Raw genomic sequence first — 25410 nt, forward strand, 5'->3', positions numbered from 1 at the left:
TGACACGTTTGGCCAGCTAATGTCAACCGCATTGTTTTTTTTTCTAGCTGACTCAGTTCATGTATTTTAATGATTTGTCTTGTTGCTTTTGCTTTGTTTGGATAGGGAGAAGGTGTGGCATACCGAGGCAGGGTCTTGGTTGAGTTGTCCACTAAGGTTGATGGCAAAGCAGACAAGACTGTAGACAGCATCCACAGTGATGACATCCTAGTTGCCCAGGTATGGTGCTGCAGCTACAGTATAACCTTGCTGTTGATTTAACACGATGTGGTCGTGTCTCCTTATGTTTTTTAAATTAATCGTTCAATTAAAGAAAGACAGCCGTAATCTGAAAACGGACCTCTTCAGACTCCACCTTAGCTCACAGCCTCTTATCGTAGCACTTGCCCCTATAGCCTTGACGGCCCTGCAAGCTTATGCAAAAGGCTAAAATGTAATGTAGATAGCATGTTATGAGATACTATAGTGTGAGATACTATAGTGTGTCAGTTATAGTGAAGCATTGTGACAGTTATACATATCTTGGAGCCATCTTCACTGCTGATGCAAATGCCCGAAACTCACTTTCCCTACATGTAAAGGAGAAGACAAAGCACCTAAACAAACTGATTATTTTCCTGACCACCAACTATGATGCTCCATTCCGTGTAAAACGTAAGGTTTTTGAGGCTGCTTTCTCATCAGCTATATTGTATGGGTGTGAGGCTTGGTTGAAAATCCCCTTAAAGTCTGTTGAAACTCTCTACATGTCTGGAGTGAAATCCCTACTTGGGGTAAGGGTTACTACCCCTAACTTAACCTGCCTGTTAGAAGCAGGACTGCCTTCAGTGCAAGCTTTGGTGAGAGAAAAGCAAGCCAGGTTCTTCACCAACATACAGCAGCTGAATGGCATGCTTGATGACCCCTTGTGGTATGTTCTTCAATTGCTGAAAAAGGAGAACCAAGTCATGTATTCTCATTTATCTGAGATAATGGAAAAACAAGATCATATTGAGAGTGACTGAAGGGGACATGATTCATTCATCATAAGACATACCAAGCCATCAACCCAGATCTATTTATTCACTCACTCTATACCAGCACCAGCAGTACACCTTACATTGAGGACTATTTGAGGATAACCTTTACACGGTTTCGGTTGTCCGCTCATAGACTGCGTGTGGAAATGGGAAGATGGAGCCGCATACCACCTGAACAGCGGTTTTGCCAATGTGAGACTGGTATACAAAACGAACAGCACATACTGGTGTTTCCCCTCACACAAGATATCAGAGTGAAATATGGACATGAGGGTATTGATTTGAGCTCACTCTTTGTGGGCACTAACAGAGAGACTTTGCATGTGCTACATGCCTGCCTGGCACTTGTGGAGCAATAGAAAGCTCCTGTTGTAAAGGGATTCTGTATTCTGTATTGTATATTTTAATGTATTGTACCTTTTAAAGTTTTTGATTAATGGGTTTTTTATTATTGTTTGGACCCAATGTTTTATACATTTGTGTCAATAAAGTAACTAACTAACTATAGATTTGATTATAGATTTCTTTTGGATATTCTACAGTTCTACTGATAGGTTCTTGATTTACCTATGATCCTAGATTACTATTTCTATGCATTTGATGTATTACGTTATGTTGTCCTTGCTTACTGCAAGTCGCTCTGTTTGCTAAATGTCTAAATTGTGAATTGTAAAGTCTGTAGCTGTAGTGTGTCCACCTGCCAACTCTAATCTCTCTCGCTGTCTCTTCCTGTCTCTCCTTTCTTTCACCTTGTCTCATCTCGGCTCCTACCAGAAATACCAGCGGAGGAGGAAGTACTGTCTGTGTGCAGTCTTCCACAGCGCCAGCATGCTACAGGAACCAGGGGAGCCAATTCAGTTTGAGGTCAGCATCGGTAACTATGGAAACAAATTGGACACCACCTGCAAGCCACTGGCCTCCACCACCCAGTACAGCTGTGCTGTGTTTGATGGTGAGTGCTTACTCCATTTACAGTAAGTAGGACGGAAACCCCTTTTGGTATTTTTACCCTTCAAGACGGGATCCCCTTTTGGGGTTCTTGTTGCTATGTACAGTATATAGCAGCAGTTCAGGATTTATGCTGCGTTCACACGGGCAGATGCAAAACATGCAAAGATCACAGCATAATTTGTCGTGTTGTCAATTTGTAAAATGTGTTGCTCACACGGCTGTGACGTCATCAAGTGTGTGTCCATAGTGACGTGTGTCATTGTAGCTACAGTTGTATCTTTGCATCTGGAAGTTGAACCCAGCTCAGTTTCAATTTGTAGCCTTGTAGCTTTTTAGCTTTTGCAGCAACTACAAACGTTGGATGCGTCTTTATACCTTCATGTCGCTGGCTTCTATTGACAATAGTAGACTGTATCTTGGTAGACTAGAGAATGGTAGACTGTATCTTTGTGAACGCAGCATTAATTAATTGCAAACGGGGAGCGAGGAACGCAGGCGTTATTGCCTGGATCAACACAGGTCTCCTCCAGGTCTTCTCAAGAGGGGCGCAACAACACAAGTGTAAAAAAAAAGCTAAACAGAATCCAGTTCTGGTGAGTCACGTGTGCACGTGATGAGCAATGCTCATCACGTGCACACGTGCACACGTGACATGCATGCTCATTGAGCATGCATGCAACAAATTCACGGGACCGCGCTCACATAAATACGCTTGCGACTTCTCCGAGCAAAATCGCAGGTCTCATTGAAAATGAAATATAGGCACATTTTATCGCTCCCTGTTTCCAAAGCCCTTTAGAAGGCGTTTTTTTTTAATCAGCCTCAGTCCTGAATTTAAATCTGACAAGACTGACATCCAGCACCGTCCGTGTTAAATGAATATTCAGGAATTTACTGTGAGAGCATGTGTTTTTTCACATTACTTTTGACTCTCTTCCTTAGTGTTTTGCGTGAAAAGGCCTGAAAGTGCATATAACATATCAATATTGTTATTATCTTCATGATGAGTTACATTCAGTGTGTAATGTGACTGCAGGTAACCACTACTACTACCTGCCGTGGGCGGACACTAAGCCAGTGGTGGTGGTCACGTCGTTCTGGGAGGACATCAGCCACCGCCTCGTTGCTGTCAATATCATACTCTACATTACTCACCGCCTGGTATGATGACTTCAACCTCTTGTAACAACATGGCATAATCAATTTTAAGATTAGCTGTAATCATGGGTTTAGTAAAACTAGGTTTAAGGTCTGATCCAACAGAGGTTTAATCCTGGGGGGGATATGCAAACTTTATTGAATAAAAGAGAGAGGGAGGGAGAGGATGGATGTTTGCTTTATTGATCCTGAGAGTAAATTGGACAACAGAACTAAACTGTACATATTCATTGAGTTGTTCTCAACTTTTCCCCTTTTGCAAAACAAAGCATATACAGTACCTCACAGAGATATATAAAATGTATTAGAAAGAAAGAGGATAAATGATCAGGAACATAAAGTTGAAGTATTTTCCTTTCCTTGCCACTGGTTGTCCATGGTGGATTGCCTCTTACAAGCATTGGAAACACAAACATATCAAGATGGGCCTTTTGTTTTATTATTGTAACTAGTACCTGGAGGGTTGTTCTATGAAGTATTGTTTTATTATTGTAACTAGTACCTGGAGGGTTGTTCTATGAAGTATTGTTTTATTATTGTAACTAGTACCTGGAGGGTTGTTCTATGAAGTATTGTTTTATTATTGTAACTAGTACCTGGAGGGTTGTTCTATGAAGTATTGTTTTATTATTGTAACTAGTACCTGGAGGGTTGTTCTATGTTTTATTATTGTAACTAGTACCTGGAGGGTTGTTCTATGAAGTATTGTTTTATTATTGTAACTAGTACCTGGAGGGTTGTTCTATGAAGTATTGTTTTATTATTGTAACTAGTACCTGGAGGGTTGTTCTATGAAGTATTGTTTTATTATTGTAGATGTAAGCACAAGTGATTAGACTTGCTGGGCATTTCTGCCTGACGCACCTCCGACGGTGCCATGGTGCTGGCTGCAGGGTCATCAGCCGGGAGCCACCCTTCACAGATGTTTCGCTCCATTAATCCCGGAACATCTCTGGGTGGTGGAGCAGCGACAGGGACGTCTCCCTGCCGCCCCCTGCAGCCAGCGGAAGGATCCTTGTTCTCCCCACACTCTGTCCCAGTGTTATTGCTTTTGTGGTTGTGGAATGAGACCCAAGGGACTATGCATGGCAGGGACGTCCATCTCCCTGAGTCAGGCGTGGGCTGACCGCATACCACAGCATCTCAAGGTGGTGGAATATAGCAGCAGGAAAGGTTCCCTACTGCCCCCTGTCTACGCTCCTTGTTTTCCCCACGATTTGTCGTTTCTCCTGAGCCATAACCAGAAACTTCCTTGTTCTGCCTCCTCTGCCAGGACTTTCAGGGCATTCTTCAGCTTGGAGCCTTTGATCCCAAGGGACTTTAGTAGCCTCTGGGTGGATGCTCCAGTGTAGCCTCTACACCCGACTTCCACTGGGTATGTGAAGGCTCTCCACCCTGCTTGTGAGCACTCACTTGCCAGCTCTGAATATTTGTCCCTTTTTCTCTCAAAGGCAGCCTCCATTCCCTCCTCCCAAGGAACTGTCAGCTCTACCATGATGACTGTCTTAGTAGAGGTGGACCACAACACGATGTCTGGTCGTAGAGCGGTTGTGGTGATCTCTTGCGGGAACTTCAACTGCCGGTCTAGGTCAGCCCTCATGTTCCACTCGCTTCCAGCTGACAGGAGGGACTGTGGGCTCTTGGTGATGCTCCGCGGCTTGCCGCCTTGCTGGACAAACTGGATCGACCGCTCTGCTGTTCGTGAACTGGCGCCATTTGCTTCTATTCTGCGTACTTCCAGGATTTCAGCTAGCTTCCGCAGAACACGATCGTGGCGCCATCCATATCGGCCCTGCGTCAAAGCCACCTTACAGCCAGAAAGGATGTGATGCAAGCTTGCGTTCTGGGTGTCACAGAGCTTGCAGGTCACCTCTGTCCCGTACCACACATGCAGATTCCAGGGACTGGGAAGGGTGTCGTATGTGGCCCTGATGAGGAAACTCAGCCTCGCTTGGGGTATTCTCCACATGTCTGCCCATGTAATGACCCTGTTGACTACGGCCTCCCAATTGGTCCATCTCCCTTGTTGCTGTTGGCCCACAGCCTTGATCATATAGCTCTCCTCTTCCATTTTCACCACTTCTGAAACCACAAGGTCTTTCCTTTCCTTCTTTGAGGCTTTGGACCACTTTGTGGGTGCTGTTCCCCAGCCAAAACCAGCCCTGCCAGACTGCACTTGTCCTACCATTTCCTGATGTTTCAGTCGGCCAATGGCCTGGTCTACTGTCTGCATAGCATTCCATTTACGTCCAGTGCGGACTTGGACCTGGGCATTGCGGACAGTTGGATCAGGTGAGTCTCTCAGCTCGAACACAAGCCTCACCTTCTCCTGTTTGTAGCCCAGGCTGATGGATTTCAGTGGCAGCTTCAGGGTGGTTCTTCCAAACAGAGCTGTGTTGGAAAGGCATCTGGGAAGGCCCAGCCACTTACGGATGTAATTGTTGGCTTTTGAATCCAGCTTGAGGACAGTTGTGGAGGTGATATCACACAACTTCAGGGGCCACATCAAACGATGGAATAGGGTGAACTGGTAACACCAGACCTTGAGTTTCCCTGGGAGAAAGCTTTGGTCAATTTTGTTCAGGCCGTCCAAGAGCTGAGATGTGACTGAGGCAGCCATGTGCTTGTCAGACAGGTCTGCAGTGTAAAGCCTTCCAAGGCTCCGCACAGGTTCATCAACCACACATGGGATTTCCTCACCATCCACTGAGAATGTGATGTTGTCATTCCTGACTCCTTTCCGGATGGAGAGGCTGCGTGACTTGGTAGGTTTTATTTTCATCCGGGCCCATGCTAGAAGCTCCCCGAGTCTTTTCAGGAGTCTGGAGGTGCACACTGCTGTCTGGAGGAGAGTGGTGACGTCATCCATGTAGCTCCGTAGGGCCGGGAGTCGCTGACCTGATTGGGAACGGGCTCCTCGGACCATCTGTCTTCCACCAATCAGGATGATCTCAAAGGCTATTGTGAAAAGGATTGGAGAAATGGAGCAACCCATAGCTATCCCCTTCTCTAGCTGGTGCCAACCAGTTGAGACCTCCTGAGTTGTGTAGCAGACTTGGAAGTTGTTAAAGTAGTTCACTACGAGGCTCTGGATGCAGGGTGGAACATGGAAGAAGTTCAGTGCAAAGCTGATGAGTTGGTGGGGAACCGACCCATAGGCGTTTGCAAGATCCAACCAAACCACGTGTAGGTCTGCTTTGTTGCGCTTGGCTGTCTGGATTTGCTCCCAGATCATAGCAGAGTGCTCCACGCAGCCAGGGAAACCTGGGACGCCTGCCTTCTGACAACTAGTGTCGATGTAATTGTTTGCCAGAAGGTAGTTGGTCATGCGCTTTGCCACCACAGTGAAGAACTAGTACCTGGAGGGTTGTTCTATGTTTTATTATTGTAACTAGTACCTGGAGGGTTGTTCTATGTTTTATTATTGTAACTAGTACCTGGAGGGTTGTTCTATGAAGTATTGTTTTATTATTGTAACTAGTACCTGGAGGGTTGTTCTATGAAGTATTGTTTTATTATTGTAACTAGTACCTGGAGGGTTGTTCTATGTTTTATTATTGTAACTAGTACCAGGAGGGTTGTTCTATGTTTTATTATTGTAACTAGTACCTGGAGGGTTGTTCTTTGACGTAATATTATTCAATCATGATAAAGTCATATTATCCAGTCATGATAAAGTGTGTACTTGTTGGGTAATAACAAATGATTCTCCTGTCTTGTAGCAATCCAACCTCGAATTGTTTAAGACCGCTATCCTGGCCAAGGTGTCTGCCAAGCAGCTGACAGAGGTTTGGCTGAGACTGCTCGACCAGCTCATCGAGGACCTAGAGAGGTAAAGTTACTAAGATGTGGTACCAGGCGTCACCATGATCAATATTAGAAAATAGAAAATAAAAATGCAAATACATTTTGTAGCCATTGCAGGCAAAAGTGCTAGCCTATTTCCTACACGTACTGTAGGTTCCTCACGGACACTACAGTCATCACCATGCCTGGGTATCACATGTATTTGTAAGAGCATGTGTTGTTGACCAATCTCAACTTTCTCTGGATAATAAAAGTTAACTAAGTGTCATCACATACAGTACATAATTGAACCCCTGTCTTTGTCGTCTTCCAGTTTGCCCATTCCAGAGATAGAAGGGCAACCCAACCTGACTGCTCTGGACATCCAGATCAAGAAGCTGCGAGACGGTGCCCTGGCGACCATCCGGGATGGAGCCAGAAACATGAGGGAGCAGGCCAGAGAGATCAAAGACACACTGGCAGACTTAGAGACATGGTTGGACAAACTCCTGCTGCTGGCTGAGGAGGTAGAGTGATGACACATGGGCTGCTTTCACAAATTCACACACGTTGTCAGTCAATATGATCTCAGCAGGCTAGCTGTCTATAAGAGGTTTTGGTCTATTGCTGTGTTCACACGGGCAGATGCAAAAGATGCAAAGACCACAGCATAATTTGTCACTTTTTGTCGTAAGTTTGTTCAGACCATGCAGGCCCATTGCAAATTGCTGTACTCTGTCGTCAACACTAAGTCATTCCAGCATAGAGGCAGGGGTGAGGTTGGTTCTGGGAGTAAATTAGTAGCCTGACCAGTTTGTTTAAGGATGTCTGGACTGGAGCCTTGTTTTAAGGGCCTTTGAGGTGCTGTGGTACCATGAGATGTATGCATAGTCGAAGAAACCTTGAATGAGTGCTCCTGTTAGGGTCTTCAAAGTATTTTTGTTGATCATAGACATCCAACGTCACAGGCTGACCGCATGAAGTCTGAGATCCACATTGAAGCAACGTCATTCCTATGTGAACCCCGAGATCCACATAATTAGATTATTTCTTTCAAGCCATTACTGATGTAGAAACTAGAGTTAACATTGTGAGCATAGCAGGATATGAATCCAAAGATTGTTTAGTCAGTACATGAAGACACCAGTGAATGTTTTGATACTCATTGAATACAGAGAAGGACACATCATCGATGCTGACTGAATACTATTAGGATGCCTTGCATGCAGTTAATCTTCTTTCTTGGTCCATGTTAAGTTGTACAGCACTGCACTGTATCACATCCGGTTAACATATTCTGTGACTATATTTACATCTCTGTGTGTCCAGCCCCAGAATAGCATGCCAGACGTGATCATCTGGATGCTGAGAGGAGAGAAGAGGATAGCCTACAGTCGCATCCCAGCCCACCAGCTGCTCTACTCCACACACAGCGAGCAGGCCTGTGGTCAGCACTGTGGAAAGACACAGACCATCTTCATGCAGGTGCAGATAAAAGAGAAAATGGTTGCTGTTGCTCATCATTAGTCACACAACACTGGTGTAAGAAAACATATCAGACATAAAATATACAGATACCGTAAGTTGTGCACAGTTAAGTCTTTGTCATACCAAGTATACATTTTCAGTTATTTTCGGTGAGCGACATGATACAAAATTAGAATTAGCCTTTGCAGTTGAGCATATTTATGTCACTTACTGTAGCCCTTTTTTTGGGACAGCTGGGATTTAGACCAACTTCCCCATCTCTCTGAAACAATAATATCTAATGATGACTTTTTGACACGGTCTGTCCCAGTACCCCATGGACAAGAACAAGGGGCTGAAGGTGCCGGTGAAAATCAGAGTCAACATGTGGCTGGGTCTGACCGCACACGAGAAGAAGTTCAACTCCTTCTCTGAAGGAACTTTCAGCGTTTTTGCTGAGCTGGTAGGTAGCTGTAACTGACTTTCCATCGATTAATTCCTCCTGGTTGTTGTTTTATTGACACATACTATATATTCTGCTTTCTACCACATACCACAATCTTTGTTGTCTTACACTTTACAGACATTGCTGCTTGTATTTGAGCACTAAAGTTTGTAATAATTATTATTATTATTTGTGTTTTAGTACGAGAACCAGGCTGAAATGTTTGGGAAGTGGGGGACTACTGGACTGGTTGGGAAGTACAAGTTCTCAGACATGACGGGCAAGCTTAAGCTGAAGAAAGAGTACTTCATGCCCCCCAGAGGATGGGAGTGGGAGGCTGACTGGTTCATTGACCCAGAGAAAGGGTGAGAACCGTGGATCATGACGGATTTGACAAGAGTTGGGATGTTTGTGAGTCGGAATGAGATAATAAGATTAATTGTGTAAAATCCCAAGGGGACATTTTCTTGTGGCTGCTGTCAGAAAAACAACAATTTATCATATACATCTGCACAAAAGATCAAACCCTCGTTGGTGGTTGAGACTATTTTGCTCTTGTATCATTATTCTTCCGCCCCATTTTCTTCCTTCCCAATTTAGTTACCCGCGCACTTGTTGTATGTTGTCACTCCTGTTGTATCCTACTGACTCACCTGCCAGTGAGGAGCCCCCACAGGGAGGACATACTGTTGTATCCTACTGACTCACCTGCCAGTGAGGAGCCCCCACAGGGAGGACATAGTAGAGCCTTCGTCCTACTCTTCCCGTCCAACACTTGCCGCTGACAGGTGCCGCCCCAGCCTGTATGAGTTGTTGCTGGGACAAATGTAACACGGGGCTCCACCGGGCGCGTTGCGTCTCCGTCGCGTGTGTCAAAAAACGAACCGGGGTAATTTGAATGCAGTCACGCAACGCAATGCAACGCAACGCGGGCAGTGGAGCCACCCTTCATTGATTCAAAAGGGAACATTCCCTGACTGTGACGGAGACGCGACGCTGACGCGCCCGGTGACGCCCCGGTGTTACACTTCCCGCCCCGGCTACTGTCCATCAAACACACGGCAGCGGTGGATTTGAACCCACAGACTCTGCGGTGGTGGACAGCTACTTAACCACCAGAGCACCCTGATGCTTAATGAATTTGAATTTGAACTGCCTTGTTGGACTGTGCTTTACAAATAAACATGTTTTGTGTTATCAGTCTGTTGACAGAGGCAGATGCAGGACACACTGACTTTTTGGACGAGGTGTTCCAGAATGACACTCGCTTCCCTGGTGGGGAGTGGAAACCTGCCTCTGAGACATACACTGATGTGGTGAGGCACGCACGCACGCACACACACACACACACACACACACACACACACACACACACACACACACACACACACACACACATTTTCATATGCCCTCAACCTGCTGAACAATACTTCTACCATATCCAAATATCCACTACAGCTGAGTTCTTGTTGTTGTTGACAGAATGGGGAGAAGAGCCAGAGTCCTCAGGAGTTTGATTGTCCTCCAGGTTGGAACTGGGAGGATGTGTGGACTGTAGATGACAACAGAGCTGTAGATGACCAAGGTCTGCACATGCTACTAAATACCTTATCAAATACCCTCTTGTAACCTCTAACGGTCTCTGTACCGGTGCTCAACATAAATAGTTACTTGTTATCGCATAGTTAATCAGATCAGTGTATGTATAACTCTGGTTCCAGTGATTGATTATCTGCAATTAACAAAATTCTGTCCTTTGTTGTTGTTGTTTTTTTAACTATAGTTCATCAGTCAATTTCGAGACAACAATATTCTTTTGCAGTTGCTGGTTTTCTCTTTCTCTATTGTTTCAATAATGGATGTGTGATTTTGGTTACTGTATGTGTGTGTATGTTATCCATCTGTGCTGCAGGGTGGGAGTATGGGGTGACCATTCCTCCAGATGACAAGCCCAAGTCCTGGGTGCCTGCAGAGAAGATGTACCATGTCCACCGCAGGAGGCGGCTAGTCCGGCCCCGCAAGAGATATGCTGTCCCTGCTACTATGGAGGTCAGCACATAGGGCCAGTAGTACTGTAGGAACCTAGATCTGCTGTCCCTGCTACTATGGAGGTCAGCACATAGGGCCAGTAGTACTGTAGGAACCTAGATCTGCTGTCCCTGCTACTATGGAGGTCAGCACATAGGGCCAGTAGTACTGTAGGAACCTAGATCTGCTGTCCCTGCTGCTATGAAGGTCAGCACATAGGGCCAGTAGTACTGTAGGGACCTAGATCTGCTGTCCCTGCTACTATGGAGGTCAGCACATAGGGCCAGTAGTACTGTAGGAACCTAGATCTGCTGTCCCTGCTACTATGGAGGTCAGCACATAGGGCCAGTAGTACTGTAGGAACCTAGATCTGCTGTCCCTGCTACTATGGAGGTCAGCACATAGGGCCAGTAGTACTGTAGGAACCTAGATCTGCTGTCTCTGATACTATGGAGGTCAGCACATAGGGCCAGTAGTACTGTAGGAACCTAGATCTGCTGTCTCTGATACTATGGAGGTCAGCACATAGGGCCAGTAGTACTGTAGGAACCTAGATCTGCTGTCCCTGCTACTATGGATAGTGTGTCCACCACATAATTGCAACCTCCCTGGTTTTCGACTGTGGATGGAGACTTGTGTTGCATGTCCATCCCCTCTGTTCTCCGTTTCCTGTCTCTATGACTAAAAACAAAAACTGCCCACAAAATCTGTTAAAAACTAAGAAAAGGGACATTTGGTCTAATACATTTGAATTGCGTACTATGTCTAAAATGATTTTTAGATTAAACAGTGTGTCAGAGATGCTCAATGGCAATTTTACTCATTCATTAATCATTACACACATTTGATTGAATCGTTTCAATTGCTCCGAGTAAACAGTTTTGAGCTTCACATTGAGTTCTTAATGCATGGTTATCTGTGATCACAGCGGCAGGAGCATGGTGACCGAGAGGGCTGGGAGTTCTCTTCCCTGATTGGCTGGAAATTCCACAGGAAGGAGCGGTCATCTGACACCTTCCGTCGAAGGCGCTGGAGGAGGAAGATGGCGCCAGAAGACCGCCTTGGAGCCTCAGCCATCTTCCAACTGGAGGGGGCGCTAGTGAGTGACAGTCATCTCTTTTGTCCTCCAAACTGTGAGATCACATTTTTAAGGCTGGGATTTAACTGAGCACATTTTAATCGCGCTTAGTTTTTGCACCATAGAACTTCTCACTGGATGAGTTTCAGGCCTACCGATCATACCGGTGCACCAACCAACAGACAACAAACCCCAGTGCACGCAATGGGAGAAGAAGCCGACTGCTGTGCTTGGTCCAGTGGATGGGACATTTATATTTAAAAAACACACTCATTGATTCACTCGTATGCCAAAACTTGCTTCTCACGTCAAATATTGATATGCGTTTAAATATGTGATTCATTTCGATAAGTTTATTACAAAGCCTCTGATTACTTCTTAGATTAATAATAGGTGACTGCATACTGTAGTAGTAGACCACGCTGCTAACTTTAGCCACAGTTACATTCTGGTAAAATCACAGGCAATTAGCTTATTATAGGGCTAATGTCTAGTGTTAAATGATCTAATGTTATACAGTAGTTATTAACATTTACTAACTGGATTCGTTACTTGGACAAGGCTACTTCACCGATGTGGCGGGAGGGGGAAACATAAAGATTACGACTTTAAATAGTTATAACAATAATGCCATCTTGGTTCACTGTGCAGGGCATTGATACAGAAGCCAAGGGTGATGCCACCAAGCTGTTTGGGGCCAACACGCCCATCGTGTCCTGCTCTTTTGACAGTAAGTGACAGAAGCATAGTGTATGTGTGTAATATCTATGCCAAGAAAAGAACACATACACACATGCATGCACTCACACAAACTGTGTATTTTCTTTCTTTTCTCGGTAGAATCATACATGTACCATCTACGTGTCTACATATATCAGGCCAGGAACATGGTGTCCATGGACAAAGATAGCTTTTCTGGTAAGCTCCTAAACAGTGATCAAACACTTCTTCAAAAGGATTGAAATGCAATTAAATAATGTATGCACTGATCAAGTTTTAGGACTCTATGGGCTGTATTTTGTGTGTCTTAAGTACCAGGTCTTATTACCCAACTTGAGTAAACTAAAGACCTGGAGGCGTGATCAATGCCATTTGGCTATTCTGAGTGGCCAAAGAGCATTGATTACGGCCTCCAGGTCTTTAGTTTACTCAAGTTAGGTAATAAGACCTGGTACTTAAGACACGCAAAATACAGCACATTAACTCTCTTGAGATGATCACATTGAGAAAAGTGCAAATGTTTGACCTTTTCTGGATGAAGGGGCAGACAAAAGAAAGCACTACAAAATGAACATATGACCCTCTAATTGTCCTCACAGATCCATATGCCCACGTGTCCTTCCTGCATGTCAGTAAGACAACAGAGAAGCTGCGAGCAACACTCAACCCAACCTGGGACCAGACCCTGATTTTCGATGACGTGCAGATCTATGGAGACCCCCAGAACACCGCTCGCCGCCCCCCTAACGTTGTCATGGAGTTCTATGACATGGACCAAGTGGTATGTCTCTTGGCAGAAGTGTTGAAGTAATCAAAGTAGTTGTGCTGCCAGGCTGCATTGTTGCAATCTATTGCACCCTCTGGTGGATTATCTTGGTAAATGCAGATGTCCAAGAGTTGCATAGTAATGACTGTGATGCTTTTTCATGTTTTGTTTCAGAAAACTCTTTACTGTCTTTACGGTTTTCAATTCTTCAGCTATTATTCACTTGATGTTAATTAGAATTATTCATAAAATAGTATTGGATACATCTTGACTGTAGACATAACCCCTTGTACTCCATCCATGCTGATTGGTTGTAAACATTGATTGTTACCAGCTATGCATGTGACAAACTGCTTGAAGCTTAGCCTAACATTTAAGTTGCACTCTTAAGTAAATCAGCATCCATTAAACAGTCATATCGATGTTTTCACGTAGTCAGGCTTACACTTGTTGTATGTTCAGGGCCTTTAAATACATTTCAGACAGGAACACTCATGTCACTCAATAGTAACCATTCATTGCAACAAATTGAATACAGTTAGATTTGGGGTTAAAGGCTTATGGGAGATGTTAAGTTACGGTTGAAATACTTTAGGCAAAAGACAAATTATTATTATTGTTAATGCCTACATTTTTCACAAACCCTATAGCCTATAGGCCTACTTAGTTGACCTAGGTCTCCTGGGGGTCTATACTTGGTCGTCCGTCCCCCCCTACACCAAATCTCTTTGCCGAATATAGCCAATCTTTGCTGTTTTCATCTAATGTTTACTCTAGAATAGGGACGCTAGTGTTCATGTCGTTATGTAAATGTTCCTCTTTCTCAGGGCAAGGATGAGATGCTGGGACGGAGTGTTTGTGTTCCTCTGGTGAAGATTAACACAGGGATGGACCAGACCCCCAAGCTGCTGTGGTGCCCCATCATACAGAGGGGACAGAGGGCAGGAGAGACACTGGTGGCAGCTGAACTCATCCTTAAAACCCAGGTTTTTAATTATCAATATCTATATTAGTGGATCAAGTGCATGAGTGTGCAACAGCAGCAGTACACAAGACACAGTACTTAATAATTTAGCTTGCACATGAAATGGGCAGGGAAGCTGTAATGGGTGTTATTGTGTAATGTATTGTATATTGAATTGAAAACAAATGTCGCTCTGACTCTTTCTAACACTTTCGTCCCGTCTCTCCAGTCGGGGGAATCAGACCTTCCGCTTGTTCCTCCAAAGAGATCGGAGAACCTCTACATGGTTCCTCAGGGGATCCGGCCTGTGGTGCAGCTCACGGCTGTGGAGGTAACACTACCTGACGTACAGTACAGTAACAGAGACATTTAAAATATACATTTTATAAATAAATGTCTCTGCAGTTCACCTTCTGTAGTTTTTTAACCATGTTTAACCCTGGCAAACAAGCAGATCCATGCGATTATGACACATTGTGAGCTTAGAGCTGCTATTTGTGCTATTCATTGTGCGATGTGTACGGTTAATACATATGGTTTAAGACTAAGAGTTCTATAAAAATATAAATATCGGATCTGGACAAATCGGTATCGGCAGATACTCAATATCAAATGATCAGAATCGGATCGGGAGCAAACAAACGTGATCGGGACACCCCTAGTTTAAGTGGTTACGGGTAGTAGCATAGGAACAAAGTCTGGTACTGTTAGAATGTGATCCTATGTAACTCTGCAGCTCTAGAAACAGACGAGTACATCATTTGATGTTTCTCTAAATCAGTGTGTGTGAATTTCCACATCCAGATCCTTGCGTGGGGCTTGAGGAACATGCAGCCGTTCCAGCTGGCCGGCGTGACGTCTCCCAGCCTGGTGGTGGAGTGCGGCGGCCAGAGGGTCGAGTCAGCCGTCATTAAAAACATGAAGAAGAGCCCCAACTTCACCACCTCTGTGCTCTTCCTCAAAGTGGTAAAGTAAAGCTGAAGGGTTGAGGTGGGATGGGATGAAACAGATTTCCATGGTCCAAGCTGGTTCTCTGCCTGAGATTTGGTCATTCCGTTGATTCACGATTATTTTCTTCGTCTCCTGTTGTCAGCTGCTGCCTAAGGACGAGATGTACAGTCCTCCCATCGTGCTGAAGGTGATCGACCACCGTCCTTTCGGCAGGAAGCCTGTGGTGGGTCAGTGTACCATCAGTACCCTGGAGCTGTTCAGATGTGACCCCTATGTCATCACTGCGGAGGGGGCCATGGCCTCCAAGAGTAAGGAATCACTTGTGCACGCACGCACATACGCACGCCAAACAAGCCTTAAAACTAATTAATATGTCATTGCGATAGCATTGCATTGTTAGCTTGAGGTCTGTTATTTTCAGCGAGCAATATCATTGTGTGATGAAGTGTGAATTATACAGTAAGTAAGCTATTTTTGAAGAATCGAAGAACGACTGACAGAAACATGGCTTTTCAGAAAACTGTCGGATATAGAAGACATTTTTAGAATCTGATTCAGGTCAAAATAGACGGATAAACTGATATGATGCATACTCACACATGAGAAGGAAAACAGACATGCCTGTACAGTACATGACATGACATGACACTGACATACATTTGAAAGTAGTCACCACCACTCACACACACAAACTGAAAGTAATCATGTTGTGTTCCTACCATTGACAGTGTCTTTGATGATGGCTTCCCCGTCCGGACACGTTTCTATTGACATGGAGGAGAACAGACCACTACTAGAAACTCAGGTAGGTTCATTAATCTGTACTACTGTAAATCCTCATCTTGATTATTTTTCAATACAGCATTTCCCTCTATTAAGCTTGTATTAAAAAACAACAATGTTAAATAATATTTAGCATTTGTTGAATAAATGCTTAACCATTTTAATATAATTTGACTCAAAGCTTACACATATTAAACTTGTGTTAAATATTAACCTAACCTAATCTAATCAGATGTAGATTATCTAATGAAATGTAGACCAGTCAAATCAGATGCAGATTATCTAATGAAATGCAGACCAATCATTGCTGTCACTAAATGCCTCACTGATGATCACATTGATTTGACAGTTTATCATTTTATTTTATTTTTTTGCGAAGCTTTGTACAATTTACTAAGAAGGGCAGAATTTTGACCCTCTGGTCAAATCTGACGCTCCTGTCACTCTGACTTCCAGTTTATGTACAGTATGTCAACTGCACTCGACAAAATGGCCTCATCTTCCTCCCACTTTGTATGTATGGTTACTTTTATGGCTTGCTAATCCACACAGCTGGGCACCAATGACACCGAAGGGCTGATTAATAATGACTAATAATGGCTAATGAATAAATATATATCCTCCCTCCAGTTGCTTAATTCACGTCCCTGTGACAGCTCCACAATGACTTCAATATTTCTACAATGGCTTCAGTAGCTCCACAATGGCTTTGTTAGCTCCACAATGCAAAATCACTTGGTTTACTTACAGACACTGAACATTTAGCCTGGTGGTTGTGCTTGTAATTGAGTACACTTTACACAAAGAATTGTTTCTTTCCAATCACAATCACGGGATCACCTTTATTAATCTGCAACTCACCAGATTTGCTCTGGAACCATCTAATCCTTACTTATACCTACATTCACAATAATGCTGTTGATGCTTTTACTCTTTATTTACAACTGACCTTTTTATCCGTTTTATGTTGCATCCCACCTTCTTCTCCAAAGATTGCAGAGAAGGTAAGATTCATGATGATAAAACTATTCAGTCAAATACAACATTATGTATTATGTATGCACAAATGTTAAAGGGCTTAAACCTGTTCATCAGGAAAAGGAGACGGTTGATTGGTGGAGTAAGTTCTATGCCTCTGTGGGAGATCAGGAGAAATGTGGTCCATACCTGAAGAAAGGATATGACACACTAAAGGTAAAGACTTTCCCAAACTGGCCACAAATACATTCTGGGCGGGAACCCCTTTTGGTGTTTTAAGCATTATGTTATACTTTAGCCATGCTAAAGCCGCGCTACGAGCTTGTAGATCAGCTATTTTTGAAAAATCACACCCGTGTGAAGTGTGTGTGTGTGTGTGTGTGGGGGGGGGGGGGTTTCCAGACCCACAGGAATGCACCCAGGGTGCCGGGCTGTTTTTCATTCTCATACCCAGACACCCACCCAGCCACTGTTTATCATTTATTAAATGCATTCAACCTGACATGCCATATTTTGGGCATATTATATTATTATTTTCCAAAAGTAGCCGATCTACAAGCTAACAACTTGTAAGCTTGTAGAAGATCATGAGCTTGTAGATCAGCTTTGTTTTGATATTTTTGTGCAATACCAATAACGTCGTTCCATAAACTATAAAATCTAGCTTTTAAAAGTGATTTTAGGAGTCAGTCAATATCTGACAATGTGTTGTCAGGTGTACGACAGTGAACTGGAGGATGTCCCAGAGTTCCACGGGCTGACCGACTTCTGTGACACGTTCAAACTGCTGCGAGGCAAAAACGAGAACGGAGACGACGACCCCACGGTAGTCGGAGAGTTCAAGGTAAAGGTTCCTGTTCGGGTTCTCCCCTTTTCACATATTATGCGTTACACAAAATCACCACAATCTACCGCAATTAAACTCAGGATTTTAAGTACTATTCTATTCATAGAATGAATCATCTGGGCCCAGATGACCAACCCCTGTGGACATAACAAATATCCCTGATTTTCACTTACTGTATCGCAGGGTTCATTTAAGGTGTACCCTCTGCCAGATGACCCCGGTGTGACCGCCCCGCCCCGTCAGTTCAGAGAGCTGCCAGAGAGCGGACCCCAGGAGTGTCTGGTCAGAATCTATGTGGTCAGAGCCCTCGAACTGCAGCCCAAAGACAACAACGGCATGGTATCAGTTTTATTTCTTTATTTTTTATGGGTTTCTTCTGTTTTGTTTTTTCATCTCACCTACCCAGACTTTTTTCATCTTTGTATTTTATCATGTTCACATTTTTGTTTACTTACTACCCTGCTTTCTATTTTATTGATCATTTTAATGTTTGTGTGAGTAAAACTAACCAAAGGTATGAGATGCATTGGGTGGCAATCAAGAAATCAAGAAAGAAAATAATGTAGTCTCGCGTAGCAGATTGTGGCACACATGCGCTCACACACTGATCTTTTTTTAAACGTACTGTCTCTACCCTTCTTAGTGTGATCCATACATCAAGATATCACTGGGAAAGAAATCCGTTGAAGACAGAGACCATTACGTACCCAACACCATCAACCCCGTGCTTGGAAGGTATACAGTATACAGTGCCAATGAATAAACTATGTAGAAGTCAATCACTTTCATGCAGTCCTTTTGAAAATACAGCACCCATACAGTGTCCTGATGGCTCACAGTAAAATCAAGTGTTAATTAAGGACTCAACAAGGTCACAACATCCTGTATTTTGATACATCTTTACTTGTTGTCTTTTTTCTTTATACATAAATAATTATTTTATTAGTCATTTGTTTTGTTACTTATTTGTTTCTCGTCTTTAAGTCCCTGCATCTTTCTCTTACATATGTTCTACAAGTGTGCCACTAACTGAATAATATTTTGTGTTTGTCGGACAGGATGTTTGAGATGACGTGTTTCCTACCTCAGGACAAGGACCTGAAGATCTCGGTGTATGACTATGACCTTCTGACTCGCGATGAGAAGGTCGGTGAGACCGTGATTGACCTGGAGAACCGTTTCCTGTCCCGATATAACTCCTACTGCGGCCTGCCCCAGACTTACTGCATGTGAGGAAACGGTGCTGGCATGTAATATGCAACGTTGAGGGAATTTTTATTGAAGTTCATGTTGTTTGGGTACCGTAAAGCGAATAATACATGTTTTTGGTTTCCGTTGATGTAGTTCTGGCATCAACCAGTGGAGGGACCAGCTGAAACCTTCTCAGATGCTGGAGAACTTGGCTCGACTCAAAGGCCTGTCTAAACCGAGGATTGAAGCCAATGGCACCTCGCTCACCTTCAATGGCAAAGATTACACGCTGGCTCAGTTTGGTAAGGATTTTTTAAATCAAGCAAAATATTAATTGATACAGGACAATGCTGTGGTAAGAGGGTGCTGAGAGGTTTACCGGCCATTATCATTTTATGGTAATTTTAAAAAGAAAGCATACAACTTGTAATAATGTTGTGTGGTAACGCCTGTTCACGTGCAGAGTTGAACCAAGAGGTGCATCATCATCTGGGTGAAGCTCGGGAACGCATCTGCCTGCATGTCCTCAGAACACAGGGACTGGTCCCTGAGCATGTTGAGACCAGAACTCTGTACAGCACCTTCCAGCCCACTCTCTCTCAGGTTAGAGCTCATGACATGACAGTCTCAAACCTTTTCATTTCATGCCAAATTAACATATTTGGCCATGGACCACCATCTGAAAATATATTTATTCCAGGGACCACCATACAAGATTCGCGTTATTAAAATGTTTCAGATATTATCAAATGTTTAACATTCTTCCAGATTTTTGGGAAGTGAGAGACAGATCGCACGTCGCAGTGCAACATACATGATGATGATGATTGCATGGCTGCATATAATTGTAATGAGGGGCATGTGCATTTGACATACATACATTGTCTCTTTTTAGGGGAGGCTTCAGATGTGGGTGGATGTCTTTCCAAAAAGAATCGGAATCCCTGGACCTCCATTTGACATCACACCACGCAAACCTAAGAAGTATGCTGTATTGTTATTTTACCTTGTATAGTTATACTCTGCCTGTGTAGATACTTGCTTTAATATGACATTGGATAAACATTAAACAACAATTGCTTCTGAATTTCTCAGGAATCTTCTGCGAGTGGTTATTTGGAACACCAAAGACGTCACTTTGGATGAGACGAGCATCACTGGAGAACACATGAGTGACATCTACGTCAAAGGGTAGGGTGATGGACAACGTACATAATGTTGCAAATTTAAGATGTCATGAAATTACTCATTTGCAACCTTTTTGCAAAGCTTTATGTACTACATGCCTTATTTCTCACCTCAAATGTTTTCATTAACATTTGTTAATGGCAAGTGTTATTTCCATAGCACATGCCCCTCCAAACAGACCTACTTTTAATTATGATGCCGTTTTGAATTTCTTTTCAGGTGACAGTACATTTACTGTCACCTTAAAATAAATTCAAAACATGTTGCTATGGGAATAACACAGGTGAATGAAATTGTGATTCATATTCATTCATAAAGGCAGTATGCTTGCTTGTGTTTGACAGGAAGTTATTCAGATTGGTCCCTTTTAGAGACTTGACGTAAAAACACAAAATAATTGATTTCTACAAAGATTTTTGCCATCTATTGTTTGGTATGTCCTCATTATGACCACTGATAGGCTATGCTCTAAAAGTGTGAAAATGTTATTTTTCATTTCATTGCCACTTTTAAAGTGTATTACTTACTTATACGGACCAAATTTAAGTAAAAGCTGTAATTGGCTCTACCAGCTGGATGCCTGGCATGGAGGAGGACAAGCAGAAGACTGACGTTCACTACAGGTCCCTGGATGGAGATGGAAACTTCAACTGGAGGTTTGTCTACGAGTTTGACTACCTGCCTGCTGAGCAGCTCTGCCTGGTGTCCAAGAAGGTGAGCATCAGCTGGAGTATGTTAAAGAAATACTTTGATGCAATTTGGTAATTTTTTAATTTCATGTTTTCTCTTCGATAGGAACATTTTTGGAGTCTTGACAAAACAGAGTTCAGGACCCCCCCTAAGCTGATTGTTCAAATCTGGGACAATGACAAGTTCTCTTTGGATGACTATTTAGGTGAGGCTTTATTATAAATGGTAACCAAATACAATTCATGGTCTTGATTTATTTACCTAGTAGTTACGCCACACATTTCCACAGAAACCTGCCTTCACATTGTAATTCTGAACTGTCCAAATGTGTTATTACCAAGCACCAAGTCCTATTAGTACAATAACTTGAATGAAGCGCACAGAGTAGGGTGCAGAACATACAGTATTCTTTATAAATGGACTCAGCTGAACAGCAAAATCCTGAGTATTTAAAATCAACCCCCACTCTTGAGTTAAGCTATCACTTTGCCATATGTTGATTGGGATCTGACAACATTGTAATCCACAGGTACAGTGGAACTTGACTTGCGGAACCTGACTCCTCCAGCCAAGAGCGCAGAGAAGTGTAAACTGGAAATGATGGAGTGTCTAGATATTGGAGGACCACGGAAGGCTGATCACTCCAAGTCTCTGTTTGCACAGCAGTCTGTGAGAGGCTGGTGGCCCTGTGCAATAGAACAGGATGGTAAAAAGGTTCTGGGTGTAAGTACAGGCAAACGTGGCCTTTCCATAACTGTGCAAATAATACAGAACTCCTTACTGTTATTATGTTATCATTAATTTTGTGTTTATTTTCTGTTTTATAGGGAAAGGTGGAGATGACATTGGAGATTGTAAGTGAACAGGATGTCGATGAGAAACCTGCAGGGAGAGGCAGGGATGAACCCAACATGAACCCCAAGCTTGACCCACCAAAGTAAGAAAGCCCTATATATTCGCCTCAGTATTCACTGGAGCGGTAAAATAATTCCAGTCCATCTAACAGTGGTTCCCAAGCGGTGTGCCAACCTTCAACGCACACTGGTGTGCTGTGAGACAAGTCCAGGTGTGCCTTGGGATTTTGTGACAACTACTGTACAGTGTACACATTATTGCAAAATGTTAACTGTACAAAAAAAGAGTTTGAGATTCTGACTTGCTTGTTAGTAGGCGTTGGGTACCAACTTTGAAAACAACTGATCTAGAAGATGCAAGGCTATGAGGTTTGCTTCATAGTATGCAAATATGAAGAAACCCCCCCCCCCCCAATAAAACATGTTTTTTGTATGGCACATTACATACTCTCATCACTGTTTATTCATGTAAAACTAATATTAAAACTAATATTTGCCTCTTTTTCTTTTACACCAATAACCACCAGACGTCCAGACACATCCTTCTTCTGGTTCACCAGCCCCTTTAAAACCTGCAAGTTCATCGTGTGGAGAAGGTTCAGGTGCCTCTTCGTCGGACTCATAATTCTGATTATAGTGCTCCTCTTCATCGGCATCCTCCTCTACTCTTTACCGGTAAGGATGGCCAAGTTGGTGTTACATCCACTACCCTGGCAGACCCACTTGTGACCTATTTTGGGGTCATGACTCACAGGTTTAGCCACTGCTCTGCAAAAAGAAAAAGCTAAAATGAGGCTCACTACTTTTATGTACGTTGCTTACTCACTTAACACACAGAGACTGGTGTACTAAGTCATTACTAATGACAGTGATCTGAAGAAGTACTGATTTGATTCATTGTTTTTTCATTCCAGAACTACATCGCAATGAAGATAGTGAAGCCATGATATCAGTGATAAAATGGATCCAAAGGCGAATTTAAACCTCTCAGCAGACCACGGCCACTGGATACACCTTCAACATGAATGAAATGCTTCAAACTACATTTTTTATCTGCACAACTTCACTTCTAATGGGAGAACCTTAATGCACCTTTGCACATTAGTAAAACAAATTCTACACACTTGTTTTCAGTCCTTTCATAAGCATACAGACATGCTTACTTTGTCGCCACCTCCCACTATGTTCCATTTGTCTATCTCACACACAATTTTATCTGAAATATCTGACAATCTCTTGATTTTTAATTAAATATATTTTAAATCCAAAATAAATGGACAAAAATGGTTTTGGAGGCAAGCAAACATTTTCTGTAGCACTGAAAACTGTTAACATGTAGTTTGGCCCCAGACTGCTCCAGCTGTCTGTTTATTGGATTTGCAGCTGTTACCTGTAGGAACATCAAGTTGTTTGGAGATGGTCCTGACCTATTGCCTAACTTGCCTTTTCTTTACCTTTACCAAGAGTGTCTATTTTCTTTATGATCGCCTCGCAGCTCAGAGAACTCTCTCCTTTGCATTTTCTGGTCCACGTTCACTGTAGTCACGTGCACTCACAATGACAAACAGCAGACAGTCTCTATTTAAATGGCCTATGATACAAAGTAGTTGTTAAAGTGATATTTTTTGGTTAAAACAAAGTTGTTAATAAGTTAAACTCTATTGTCTGTTAGTAATGATGATTGCTATGAATTTGGTATCCAGACCTGAGACAGGGAGACCTGAACAAACATTCTAGTCCAGTGGTTCCCAAAGTGGGGTCCTTCAGAGTTCCAGGGGGTCCCCAGCTAAATGATAGTTTGGAACCAAATGGACCCTTATGGGTCTGTAACTTGAGTGTACAAATGGAACCAAATGGACACTTCCATTTCTACACTTAAATCAACATTGATTTTACAATATAAATTGTGGATCCCAGAGATAGAAATGACATTAAATGGGGACCCGTAGAAGACTAATGCATGTCAAACTGGTGGTCCTTGAAATTAAATGGGTTCGAATCTCTGCTAGAGCCGTAAAAATATTCTCTTATGGGGGTCCCTGGCACATGTTTTCAAATGGGGGTCCGCGGGCTAATAAGTGTCAATTTGGGGGTCCTTGACATGAAAACGTTTGGGAATACTAGAGTCTGACTAGACTAATCTATAGGCCCAAGATTGCTACATTAATGTCTACATTAACATTACAACAACATGGTTAGTGTTACATTTAGGACAAATTGCATTATAGCAAGTTCACCAATTCTAACCCTTTGATATGCAAAGTAACATTTGAAACGTTTTCTAACCCTAACGGAATCTAATTTACAATGTAAAATCATTCAGTGTTCATTTTAAATGGCACCAAATGGACCTGTTACCATCCTATTCCTAAACGTAACCCCAGTAAAACTATACCTAACCCTAAAGTTATTTCTAACCTTATTCCCAGTCAAACAAAATAAAGAATACAAGAACCGCCGCACCGAGCTGTCGGCGGAAAAAAGCTGGGGCGACCGTACCCTTTACCTCCAGGAGTAGCCTACCACACAGATGAACTGCCAGGACTTTGTTGGCCTTGTAACTTGATCTGGACTGGTAATGTCTGTTGTAGCCTTGGATCAAGACTATCATACTTAGATGTATTTTATCGATCATGAAGCTGAGGTAAATTGTTTTGCATTTTGTTACTTTTTCGGCCAGACGAGGATGTTTGTCGTGTAAGAGTGGGGCCTATTTTACCGCTGTACCGAAACAGTGCGTGGTAAAATAGGAGTATAAATCGGCCCATAAGAAAGCCATTGTCCATATGCCATGTTGTTTTGGTGTGCTGCTCAAAAGGTGACGCTTGAGGAAATATAATTCGATGCCAAATTTATGTAAAAAGATAAATCAATCCAAACGTCCGCTTACAAATGTTCATCATTGTTAGTGTCAGATCTAACTAGCATTTGTATAAATACTTGGCAACTGCCAGGCCAAACTGACGAAGTTTGTTTACATGCATTGAGAAATTACGTAATCTAGTTATTGAAACAAAGACATTTTGGCTGCTTAGTCATATCGTTATTTAAAACCAGGCCATCACAACCGAATAATTCAAAACATCAATCTACCTGGCAGAGTTAAAGCACATGAAGTGGTGTTGCCTTGATTGCATGTTATAGTAGTGATGTGTTAGCATAATGCTACTGTAACATTATCTTAATGGCGTTCAGCTGAATTGAAGTTGATTTAATACCATTCTCCGACAGAGGACATCGCACATAATGTCCATCCGTAAATAGTATTTATTTGTATTTAAATTTAAACTGATGTCCGACACTGAAGTTCTTAACTATGGCGGATGGTTGGTTGCTTCAGCTCGGTGGGCGTGTCACGAATTCCCTTCGCTCAATATGACGGCTCAAGGAGGCGTTACCCTGGCGCGATGCGCTGCGCTCATTGGACGCGCTTTGCTCATAGGACGAGCTGTGTTTTTCAAATTCAGCCAATGTGTGACAAAGCCGTTGCGTTGTTTTTGAAGAGTGGTGCGTGGCAACGGAACCTTCATTTTCAGCTTGATGGTG

At 43.0% G+C, this 25410-nt stretch overlaps 1 protein-coding gene across 1 annotated transcript in view; it reads left to right on the plus strand.

Moving 5' to 3' along the window:
- Window positions 1-23070, plus strand: part of LOC310874962 (myoferlin-like) — a 41523-nt gene extending 18453 nt beyond the window's left edge. Inside the window, exons 19-54 of the mRNA XM_083787926.1 lie at window positions 106-219; window positions 1794-1971; window positions 3007-3131; window positions 6851-6960; window positions 7249-7441; window positions 8244-8399; window positions 8713-8844; window positions 9028-9191; window positions 10028-10142; window positions 10309-10411; window positions 10739-10875; window positions 11783-11953; window positions 12584-12662; window positions 12773-12850; window positions 13252-13433; window positions 14246-14404; window positions 14612-14713; window positions 15187-15348; window positions 15476-15641; window positions 16062-16138; window positions 16573-16629; window positions 17212-17310; window positions 17810-17938; window positions 18125-18280; window positions 18585-18676; window positions 19000-19170; window positions 19286-19434; window positions 19596-19735; window positions 20028-20116; window positions 20228-20323; window positions 20893-21034; window positions 21116-21215; window positions 21540-21733; window positions 21838-21947; window positions 22392-22539; window positions 22779-23070. Of these exons, the coding sequence (XP_083644052.1) occupies window positions 106-219; window positions 1794-1971; window positions 3007-3131; window positions 6851-6960; window positions 7249-7441; window positions 8244-8399; window positions 8713-8844; window positions 9028-9191; window positions 10028-10142; window positions 10309-10411; window positions 10739-10875; window positions 11783-11953; window positions 12584-12662; window positions 12773-12850; window positions 13252-13433; window positions 14246-14404; window positions 14612-14713; window positions 15187-15348; window positions 15476-15641; window positions 16062-16138; window positions 16573-16629; window positions 17212-17310; window positions 17810-17938; window positions 18125-18280; window positions 18585-18676; window positions 19000-19170; window positions 19286-19434; window positions 19596-19735; window positions 20028-20116; window positions 20228-20323; window positions 20893-21034; window positions 21116-21215; window positions 21540-21733; window positions 21838-21947; window positions 22392-22539; window positions 22779-22811 (4608 nt within the window). The 3' untranslated portion in view covers window positions 22812-23070. The remainder of the gene's footprint in view (window positions 1-105; window positions 220-1793; window positions 1972-3006; window positions 3132-6850; window positions 6961-7248; window positions 7442-8243; window positions 8400-8712; window positions 8845-9027; window positions 9192-10027; window positions 10143-10308; window positions 10412-10738; window positions 10876-11782; window positions 11954-12583; window positions 12663-12772; window positions 12851-13251; window positions 13434-14245; window positions 14405-14611; window positions 14714-15186; window positions 15349-15475; window positions 15642-16061; window positions 16139-16572; window positions 16630-17211; window positions 17311-17809; window positions 17939-18124; window positions 18281-18584; window positions 18677-18999; window positions 19171-19285; window positions 19435-19595; window positions 19736-20027; window positions 20117-20227; window positions 20324-20892; window positions 21035-21115; window positions 21216-21539; window positions 21734-21837; window positions 21948-22391; window positions 22540-22778) is intronic.
- Window positions 23071-25410: the final 2340 nt, after the last annotated feature.

The sequence above is a fragment of the Protomyctophum parallelum genome, assembly GCF_964188405.1.
Source record: "Protomyctophum parallelum genome assembly, chromosome: 17".
Taxonomy (NCBI): domain Eukaryota; kingdom Metazoa; phylum Chordata; class Actinopteri; order Myctophiformes; family Myctophidae; genus Protomyctophum; species Protomyctophum parallelum.